Source organism: Protomyctophum parallelum (assembly GCF_964188405.1).
Source record: "Protomyctophum parallelum genome assembly, chromosome: 20".
Classification (NCBI taxonomy): Eukaryota; Metazoa; Chordata; class Actinopteri; order Myctophiformes; family Myctophidae; genus Protomyctophum; species Protomyctophum parallelum.
The window spans coordinates 38,133,620-38,145,225 of NC_139718.1; the positions used below are offsets into that span (position 1 = coordinate 38,133,620).

The 11,606-nt window shown below is 42.2% G+C and overlaps 1 protein-coding gene across 1 annotated transcript; it reads right to left on the reverse strand.

Annotated features, from left to right (window-relative positions):
- Positions 1–4,453: 4,453 nt before the first annotated feature.
- Positions 4,454–9,808, reverse strand: LOC310877762 (P2X purinoceptor 7-like; the record flags this gene model as incomplete). The annotated part of the gene is made up of 6 exons (XM_083791711.1): positions 4,454–4,463; positions 5,899–6,093; positions 6,278–6,337; positions 7,251–7,357; positions 8,059–8,128; positions 9,522–9,808. The coding sequence occupies 6 exons, from the start codon at positions 9,806–9,808 to the stop codon at positions 4,454–4,456; spliced, it is 729 nt and encodes a 242-aa protein (XP_083647837.1).
- Between the last annotated feature and the right edge of the window lie 1,798 nt (positions 9,809–11,606).

The following is an 11,606-nucleotide window of genomic DNA, read 5'->3' on the forward strand; positions in this document are numbered from 1 at the left end:
GGTGGAGGAAAACCTGCTAAGGAGTCTGGGATCCTTCCGGTTGCTTGACCTCCTGGCTCCTGAGCCACTGTCGCCCCCATGTGTAATCACTATTGTTCATATTGACTTATTTGTCATTGCCATTTTTATCAAAAATTTGCTTTTACTCTTTATCCATTAGATCTGCATCCACTGTGAGCTTCGAGCTAAGTGGCAAAGCCAGCCCTATATTGGGACCCTCCCGGCTGGCAACATTCTGCTGTCGGCTGCGGTGGCTTTTAACGGGGCGTCTTATACGCAAGTCCACAAGGTCAGTTGATGTGTAGATCATCAAGAACTGCAGTTACAACACGTTGGTATAGCCTAGTGTCAGTAACCATGTTTTTCTTGTTATAAACTTAGGTTCTGTCATCACTGCGGCTCCAGTGCATGCATCCGAGGACTTTTTATCGCCACCAACGTGCCTACCTCCAGCCAACCATCCTTCACCAGTGGAAGATGGAGCAGGCCAAGGTGTTGGATGTAGCCAAGGCAGCTGGCAAACCCATCACTTTGGGAGGGGACATGAGAGCGGACTCGCCGGGTTAGTATAACTATGTATAGCATACCTTTATTGCTATTTTCTTGTACACATGCAGTAATAACTGTCTCTCTCACCCCACAGGCCACAGTGCGAAGTATGGCTCATATACAATGATGGATCTAGAGCACAACAGGATCTTGGACATCCAACTTGTGCAGGTTGGAAATATGTAATGTTCACATTCTTTCTTCACAATGTTCAGTCATTCTTTGTCCTGTGCATTATCAAACATACTTAATTGCTCATTGTTATTGTTGACAGAGTAATGAGGTCGGGGTACGCTACAGCAACAATATGGAGATTGCAGGTTTCACCAGGAGCCTGTCTTTTCTGGAGTCGGCTGGTGTGAATATTGGTGCCATTGTCACTGACCGTCACCTTCAGGTCCAGAAATTTATGAAGGAGCAGAAGAAGGATATAAAGCACTACTATGATGCCTGGCATGTCGCCAAAGGTTGTCACAGTAAATTTGTGTAATTAAATAAATTCACAAGACATCATCTTAGTCAACTTGTTATTACTTAGCATGTACAAACTGTTTATTTACTTATTTATTTACTGCAAATATATATTTTTTCTTTCCTCTCTCTCATCCTCTTCAAAGGCCTGTCCAAGAAATTGGAGGCACTTGGGAAGGAGCGTGGCTGTGAGGACGTCAAGGTGTGGAGGAAAAGTTCCGTCAACCACCTGTACTGGAGCTCATCCTCGTCACAGAGTGGGGAGGAAGCCGTGGCTAAGTGGTCTTCTATCACAAACCACGTCCAGAATGTTCACCAGCACAGCAATGAACTGTACCCCAACTGTGCCCACGACCTCCTTACACACAGAGCATGGCTGACACCAAGTGAGAAATTTACATTGTCTACAGCTTATGCTGAAATCCTACAAATGTACTTCTTCATTACTTTATTCTAAATATGAGTTATATTATTAATATGACTCATTTATGCTATCTACAGCTGTTTGTGACACTTAGTGTTGCAGAAGGGGGGGGGGGGGGCATGTGATAACTTAATTTTCATGACAAATATGGGTCTAGCACTACAGTTCTACTAAACTGTCAAATAACATCTATGGTTTCATTGAGTTTATATGGCTTTGTAGTGTTAGCACAGTCTTTGTGGGACATTTGTCAGCTTGTATCTGTAGATATGAGTATTTGACAAATAAACCCCTCTTATTTTGAACATCGGATTGCCTAAAATCTATGAAAAGCTATGGTTGAAATTTGAAATGTACTACTTTTGAGTCTAGTGCTAAGAACAGATGCTGCCAATGGTCAGTAGAGGGCAGTGCAGTCTTCATATTGTGTGAACTTGCGCAGAATCAGTAGCAGAAACACATGTCAGTCACTTCATGTCTTTCCATTTTGTGTATCTACAGAACTGTGATTCTATTGACTGATTACTAAGACACATTACAGTAGTCATATATAAATTGGATAAATTAAAGTGCATATGTTGTATTTGTCATGCAAATTAAGTTGTGATTTTCCAACTATGATAACTGGTGATGTTTACATGTTGTTTATATCTTCAGATACCAAAGCCTGTGAACGCTTCTGTGACATGATGCTGAAGAAAGCATTGCTGAAAGACGTCGCAAAGATCAGTCCACGCGAACAGACCTCCTCCCTGGAATCCTTCCATGCTCTCATTTTGAGATTCGCGCCCAAGAATGTTGTCTATCCATTCATTGGAATGCTGTGCAGGTTGGTGAATTTAGTGAGAATGCTTGCAGCTTAGTAAAAGCCTGGAAATGTTTTGAAAGGTCCACAAGCTCACAACACGTTGCACCGCGTTACTCATGTTACACCGGGTTATGTTATCGGGTTATGCAATACTCGATAGCATGTGTAATAGCCTCAATATTGCACCATAATTATGATTTCTGTAGGCCTGGAAAACAGATTAAAATACTTAGGAAAAGAAAAATAATTCATAAAAATGTGTGGGAACCCTGTTTAATTGAAAATGTTCCATAATGTATGTAGGCCTACTGGATGTAATTTAGGCCTACAGTACTAACTGCCTCCCCCCCCCCCCCCCCCACCTATATTTTAGATTGCTTTTGGCCTGCCTTCATTATAATGAGAACGCAGACCGTGCGCGACTTCTGGGGCCAGATGGGAAGCTGAAAACCAAAGTGCGTTTCCCGAAGTACAAGAAAGGCGAATACTCCAGGGCCTTTGTGAAGGGGAAGCCGAGATACAGTACGTACTCCAATATAGATTGATTGACTGATTTGATTTTCATATATAAACAAAAACAATTCCAAGAAGAACTGCTGTTTGCTTTTTATTGATTGGCTCGGCAACATATTTGAATACGAAACAAATTACACCTTCATATGTTTCCACATAACACATTGGCCTGGCGATTGGCTCACACCGGGCCTATAATAATATTATGCAAACAATATTGTTGCCTGAATTTGTGAATCAAGTTTTGAGTGCATGTCTTGTTCGGTCTTAGATTATGTGGACAGCTTACAGCAGCTGTTGGGGGAAGTGGTGGTCAACCCACGTCCGTTCCAGGAGAGGATCAAGGCCATCGAGGTCCCACCTGTACTTTCTGCCGGATATGAGAGGCCCGGCTCGGATGAGGATCTGGCCAGATGGTCTCGGTTTGCGGCCGAACCGTGATCACATCTAACCTGACATCACCAAAGACATGAGCAATATCCACCGCTTAGATTATCCTGTGGCTACTACAACCCCTGATTAAGCCTCAAGGTCGACTGGTGGACAAAGGACCTCTTTAGTCTGACCTTACTGTATCCTCCTGGTACACCATATCTCCTTCCTGAAGGTAGCAACCTATATTCTCCATACAACACATGCTTAGTATTAGAGGTGATATTCCTTGCTAACCTTAGGATGCTGTTATCATATGTGGATGTATAGAGTTTCTGAAGTTGTTGTCCAACAATCTTTGAACAAATGTTCAGTTGTTGCAGCAGTTGTGACTTTAGGGCTGCAGACAAACATCCATACCAGGTGGTACTACAGTACTGAAGAACACTCATAATAACAGAAGTGAAAAACAAAAGAAGAATCCGTCTACTAGCACCGAAGGATCTTAGACGGCGAAGGAAGTACATTCTTTGCTTTGTTTTCTTACACACTGAATCAATCTGATCTTTCCATGACAACAGATGGTCTATTACTACTCCTAGGTATTTGTACGAACATACCTGGTTGATCGGTTCACCATGGTGGTGTACCAAAAACAATCTCTTGTCTTTTTTGTGTTAATGATGAGAGCGTTGTTATCACTCCATTCAACCACCTTATTTACTCTGTGTTGGTGCAGTCCAGGATCACTGGAACTATCTATGAGAGAAATCAAAACTGTATCTTACAGAATAGATTAGATAGATTAAATAAATAAAAACTATAAAAAAGATATAAAACAAAAGACAAAAAATACATAAAAAGTAAGATAGATAGAATAGATTAGATAGAATAGATTAGATAGAATAGATTAGATAGATTAGTTAGAATAGATTAGATAGAATAGATTAGATAGAATAGATTAGATAGAATAGATTAGATAGAATACATTAGATAGATTAGTTAGAATAGATTAGATAGATAAAAAAAAAAAAAAAAAAAAAAAGATAAATGCAGCCTCAACAGGGCACAAGCCAGTGTCCTATTTGTGCCGGTCCCAAGCCCGGGTTAATGCAGAGGGTAGTGTAGATAGATGGAGATGAACTGATATGATGATAGCATAGTTTTCTATGCATTTTGGGGGTTTGGGGGGATTTTACTTTTTTGGGGGGGGTTTGATTTTAGAATGTATTGGTCTGGTGTGTCAGTGCGACATTCAGACAGGCATTCCTCAATATGACAGCTGTCAGTATAAAGGGTGAAAAGTACAGCTGAGCTCACACAACCCTGGGGAGCACCAACATTAGTTGGTTGCTGATGAGAGGGTTGTGTTCACTTTCACCCTCTGTACTCTGTTAGTAAGAAAAGAAGCATACCAGTGAATTAAGTATGGATTCAGTTCCAACTGTACCATTTTTGACACTAGTATATCAGACTTTGTATATCAGTATTGTGTTGAAAGCTGAAGAAAAGTCTAAGAATAGCACTCTCGCATGATTCTGATGATGACGATGACTTATCTAGGGGTTTTGTAATTAAGTGGACCAGTGTCACAACCGCATCCTCTGTACTGCAACCCTTTTTGTAGGCAAACTGACAGGGGTCGAATTTGTCATTGGTTATACTGACAAGATGTTGTAACAGTATTCTTTCAAGTGATTTCATAATCACTGAAGTGAGAGCTATGGGTCTATAATCCTTATGTTCTTTTGGACATTGGATTTTGGGTAGTGGTTTTATGTGTGAGGTTTTCCAAGACAGGGGAATTGTGTGTGTGTGTCTACAGAGGTTTGGAATATTGGTTGCCACACTGGAGCCAGCTCAGATGCAAAGTGTTTGAGGCCTAATCTGGCCCATTAGCTTTCCTTGTGTTAGTACACTGAAACACTTTCCTTACATCCTCTTCAGTGATGGTAATTCTGTCTGAGGGGGCAGGTGTTACAGCCTTGAGTATTTCAGAACTCAGCTGGTTAAAGTTAACGATAGTGTCTGAGTGATTATTTCACGATAAGCATGTCCAGGACCTGCCCCGGTGGAGACCTGTCCCCAAACCTCTTTCCTAGGTTAGGTTAAAACAGTAGGGGACTCTTTGTTTGTGACTAAACAGCTACAGTACTCAGTCATTACATTCACTGTGCTTCTCTGTATGCATCGGTATGCCTCAGAGGCGACATTGCTCTGGGTAAGGGTGCAGCAAGGGCTGAGTGGTGATGGTGAAGTCATTTGTTTGTTAGGGAACAAGAAGTATGGAAAATACATAATGGTACATATCTCTAAAACCTTTAAAACGGATGCACATTATTTTTTTAGTCCTGCAAACTTTGAAAGCCAATGTTAGCTTTTTTTCCCATGTACATAACATGTATATAATGATGCAATGTGACATTTATTTATTATTTATATTTATTCAATGCTCTACCCTGTCCAACTGTATATACTTCCCCATTTTCAACTGTTTAATTATATTTGTGACACTTGCTTTGGCAAAGAAAAGGTATGTTTTCTCATGCCAATAAATGTATGTCCGTTACAATTCGGGCTGCTGCAACACTGACTATTGTATTGACTACTACTATTTTTACTTCAATACCTCTTGCATTTTAGATTAAAAACCCAACCAGGAACATGTAATGTGTTACACTTGAACAAGCTTTATTTAAGTAAAGCATACAAGTAAAAGAAAATGGGCAAAAAAAACAGCAGTGACAACAAACGTGTGTGCCTGTGGGGAGGATGTCTGTTGTGGTGGTGTGTGTGGAGTGGAGGCAGCCTGAATCCTGTGTATTGCCCGGAAGGCGAAGGATAAGCAGCCCGAATTTGGGTGACGGCACAGGATGGGACGACCCTACGGTTCCCTTGTCCTAGGTACCCCCAACACCACCTCACAAATGAGCGGTATGCTGTGTACCGGTAACGCCTAAAAATAATCAATGACATGAATGTGAAAATTAATTACTACAAATACTCTTGCACATGGAAAGGAAAGGACATTGCATTTTGATTACATCATAAAAGTGAAATGGTTTGACAAGCTCTGATGCCAAGAGGAAATTGACGACAATGGCTACAGAAATACAATTATTCATTTATAGTATACTCACTCATCCTCTGAGAACTCCTCTTCACCTTGGAACCCCTCGCCAAACCGTTGATGCATAACACTGTATGAATGAATGAATGAAATGTTTATTTTCGTGTCATGCCACTTTGGCCCATCCCATATGGGATTATATGAAGGTACATTGAAAACAACTGACATTACAGTCCTTCCTGTTCATATTCCGAAATGCATTACATGAATACATATTTGTACAGTATTTGGAAAATACTACAGTAAAAGGTGTACTTTTGAAATGGGCATTTCAGTTCTCCAACTTTTCATGATTCATGATTTGGATCTATCTTATTAAAAAGTATCTCCCTAATAGAGTTGTAGAATGGACAATAAAAAACAAAATGCATTGGATTAATATTGCTTGTGTTTGCCAAAAACAGTCAACAATCATGGTAGAAATCAGCGTAAAGCACTATTTTGGGTAGCCACCATCCTCTAAATATGCACAATAAGGGTCCAGACACACCCAATAATAAAAATAGGTATTCCATTGAGTCTCACATGGTCAGAAACCATGAAATATACACCAAGTTTGCGTTTCTAGCTCATCTGGTTCAGAAGTTAGAGCTAAACCTATTTTCTGGGTGCTAATATTGTGGCGGCCATATTGGATTTCATGGAACATTTCAATACAAAAAATGTTTGTATTCATATCATTGATCAACCTGTGAAGTTTCGTGGAAATATCCCTCCGTTTAAAATTTTGCCCTATTCACCCCCCATTATAACTAATAGTGTGGCGTCCATATTGGACTTTTGCCCAAAAAGTGACCAGGTTGACCATATAGGTTGTGATCCTACTGGGTCATAGATATTATTTCTGGTGGACAACTTTGTATGTTATGGCAAATGCAGGTTTCCTAAAAAAAAAAGTGGTTTGCCCCCTGGGTAATTAGAGTTCCACTACAGTTCAACCCCAGTATTCTGTTCCACAGATGTACCATGTGACTCCACCGTACCTATAAGTCATCTGTTGTACCCAACAACAACAACAACACGTAGCAAAGCCAGGGTGCAGTGTGATGCACTCAGGCACGGGCTCTGCTTCAGCGCATTTGTCCATAACCTGCAGAACAGAGCAAAATAAACAATATGCACACACACATATTCCATTTACATTGTTCTGTAAGGGGTGGCAGTGGCTCAGGGGTAGAGTGACCGGATGGTAACCGCAAGGTTGCAAGTTCGAACCCGGGCTCCCCCAGAGTTAGTGTCTAAGTGTCCTTGAGTAAGACTCCCTAATTGTATGTATGTATGTATGTATGTATGTATGTGGGTTTGTTAGAGAGACATGTCTAAATAATGAATTGTAGAATTTCCTCATCCTAGCACCATGTGTCGCAAATGGGAAGAAGGCAATAGCAGGAGGGCGATACTCAATACTGTTTTTTTGGTTGTTTTTTTTACATGGAAAAGCAAACATGGCAACCCATGATGGCAACTCCACTGTACTGTACTCCGCTGTACTGTATTACACTGTACTGTACTGTACTGTACTGTACTGTATTGTACTCCACTGTACTGTACTCCAACGTACTGTACTCTAGTCTACTGTACTCCACTGTAATCCCCTGTACTGTACTCCACTGTACTGTACTGCACTCTGTACTCTACTGTGCTGTAGTCCTCTGTACTGCACTCCTCTGTACTGTACTGTACTCCTCTGTGCTGTAACGGCCATTTGCTTGTGTACCCTCTTTCCATTAGGATAGAAGGATATGTATATGTATATGTATGTATGTGTCATCTTGATGTAACAGTACTAACCCTGTCATAGTCTTTACAGCAGACCCTGTCTATTGCAGCATCCATGTTCTGGCAGTGACCACAGGTACACCTGAATTGATAAGCACATAAACAATAATGTGAGGGCTTGCACTGATTTGTGTAAACGAAAAGTGCAAATAACTTCACGACTAAAGAGTATAACAATCAGGTCCAGAGCCGTGCAGAGAGCACTGAGGGGGCAGGGGATCAAACCCCAAAAAAGGGCACATGTGTGGGCGCACGTCGATTTTTGGGGGTGGTCTTTTTGTGTGGTCCGTCCCTTGTGCCATTTCATGTCATTGGACAGTAAAATAAGCAATAATTTCTCATTAGTCTGAAACTAAAACTGACTGACATCCAGCACATTAAAAGTATAAATAACTAGAAAAAGTGCCATTCTGGGCACAGGTCTCCACCAGGATAGGAATGTAGGACATTGCAGCTTGCCTTCATCTGGTGGTTGGATAAAAGGGCAACAAAAGTAAATTAGAGGTAAAAACACTTTTTGGCCAGTTATAGCACCACCTTGAGGCTGAGTTGAAATTGTTCATGTGGCATTTCTTCCTCGGCCTAGTGGGAATGTGCGTGCACAATTTCACGGAAATCACGCGATGTGTTCATGATTTGCAGCATTTTGTTTGAAACTGAGCACTCCTGTGAACTTTGGAAGCCAATCTTAACCAATCAGGATGGAGTCTGAGAAATCTGAAAGAGCCGTTTCGTTGAATGGCTCTAGAGAGACTGTGTACCAATTTGCACGATGTTTGGACAAAATCTGTAGGTGTACTGTGCAAAAACTTGTTATGCACAAAGCGGCCTCCTGGTGGCGCTATAACAGGCCGTTCTGGAAAATTTGGGGCAGAGGTTCATCGTTGGCATCCAGGGAGTGTGTGTGCAAAATTTGGCATCGACCGGGTTAACGGTGGCCGAGATTAGCTGCTCACGGACACACGGACGGACGGACACACACACACACGGACGGACAGACGGAGTGCAAAACATACTCTCCCCCCATGCCTTCGGCCTGGTGGAGACAATTATGATAGTGGAATTATCATTACTTGTCAAATGTTCATTTTGAAGGGCCAATGGCACTTATTGGCCCCCCACACAAGCCCTTATTGGCCCCCCACACAAGTCCTTATTGCCCCCCCCCCCCCCCCCCCCCACACACACACACAAGCCCTTATTGACCCCCACATAAGCTCTTATTGGCCCCCCACACAAGCTCTTATTTCCCCCCACACAAGCCCCCTCTCTGCACGTGCCTGATCAGGTCAGAAAGTAAGAATCATCATACATGTCACAGTGTAAGCTGATATCCCATTGCAATACACTTTCACAAAGTTCTGCCGTTTGGCACTTCTCTGGTTATACCATACAATAACACACATGGGTTATCGCACTAACATACAAACTCATCATGCATAGGCAATAAATAATTGATTATAAAGGAACGTTACCAGATAGACACATCGAGATGCTCTCGTGGGTGTGGAGGTTCTGCTGCTGCTGCACCGTCTGCACGTCCCTCCTCACCGTCGGACTCGTTAGCAGGAGGTAGCAGAGGCTCGAACATGTATGGCCTGACTCCGCGGACGTCATGAAATTCATGTTCTTCTTCCTCCTCTACCTCCTGCTCGTCTGACCCTTCCTCTTCCTCGTATTCATCGCTGTTTTCTGCCGGCGGGGGTGATGGAGGAGGTGAAAACTCCTCGACAAAACTCTCCAAGATTTCGTCCGGATTCATTTTGATTTTATTTTGAATTTCCTGCTTTCTCGGGTCTCAGCCTGAGGGTGGAGCTGGGCCAAGAGTGCGATTGCCGATTGGTCGCTGGAGGCGGAGCTGCGTGTGTGCGTGTGTGTGCGTGCGTGCGTGCGTGCGTGCGTGTGTGCGTGCGTGTGTGTGTGTGTGTGTGTGTGTGTGTGTGTGTGTGTGTACACGTGTGTGTGTGTGTGTGTGTGTGTGTGTGTGTGTGTGTGTGTGTGTGTGTGTGTGTGTAGCTGTGTAGTGTGTACACAGACACATGCCCAGTTCAATATGCGCCGGGGACCATAGAGGCTATACGTTCCCCGTGTGTGCAGCCTGCATGACCACTGACCAGAAGAGGCTCAGTGCCCCGGCGGTGAGAGGGGCATTTTGTCATGCGGAGCGACGCGGCGATAAATCATCATAGCTATATTGATTATTACAATGGACAAGCATAAACACACAGTTCACTTGAACAATGCTGCGGTACATAAGATATTTGAAGACGGATATGCATTTTAGCCCGGTGCAGTGCCGCTACTCAACCTGTGAGAAGGGCTGAGTGTATGCCGTGGCTGAGTGCATGTCAGCGGGGGAGACCGAGAGAGATGGCCGGGGAAATTCGCCCGGTGCAATGCCGCTACTCAACCTGTGAGAAGGGCTGAGTGTATGCCGTGGCTGAGTGCATGTCAGCGGGGGAGACCGAGAGAGATGGCCGGGGAAATTCGCGAAATTGCGAATATGCAACAGTTTACCCTCAAACTTACACGTCAACTCAATGTCATTCTAACGAATATTTTAGAGCGAAAAAATAATTTTTTTCAATTACATTTATAGGAAATATGACTCTAAATGTGACACCAAAATAGTAGCATAAGTTGCTATGCTACTACGGCCACCAAGCCCGGCGAGCCCGCATAGAAGTCGCTGGAGAAAGCTTGTCACAGTCTGACGTCACAATCATGATAGCATTGTTTGATAGCCTTTATTAGCCCCCGAGGGGCGTGTCAGCGGGCCTTTAAGGATTATGTTATACTTTAGCTATTGAAAAATAGCAGATCTACAAGCTCATAGCGCGGCACCGAGTGCAGCACTACAAGCTTGTAGATCTGCTATTTTTGAATAATCGTGAAATTGTGGCGCAAGTCTTTGAATATATATATTCATTCAGAGTGAACGTTTTTAACTCAAATCTTTTCTTCTTGGGGGTCCCTGGAACAACATATGTTCAGATGGGGGTCCGCAGCCAAATACAGATAATTCTGGGGATCCTTGACATGAAAAAGGTTGGGCACCACTGACAGACATAAAAACATAGGTTTTTCAGAAAACTGTGGATTTAGAAGCCTTTTTTTAGGTCTAAATTGGTTAAGTACTGTACTTGAGTAAAATTCCGAGTAGTTTGTACTTATTTGAGTATTTCCAATTTACAAGACTTTTACACTACACTACACTACATTTCAGATCAAAATATTGTATACTTTTACTTTTACACTACATTTATTTGAAAACTTTAGTTGGTTAGTTTGTAGATTTTGATTATTATGACAAAACATACATTGACCACATCAACCCTCCATACATTTGGGCCTTTTGAAAATAGACTATCTACAAGCTCACATCGCAACGCATTTGTGAGCTTGTACTTTGTAGATTTGCTATTTTCAAAAGATTTGTATACATTTTATACATTTGAAAGTTGTGAAATGGGACATTCTGCATGGATAATGAGTATACTTTCTACTTTGGGTATACTTAAAGTACATTTTGATACCAATACCTTTGTACTTTTACTAAA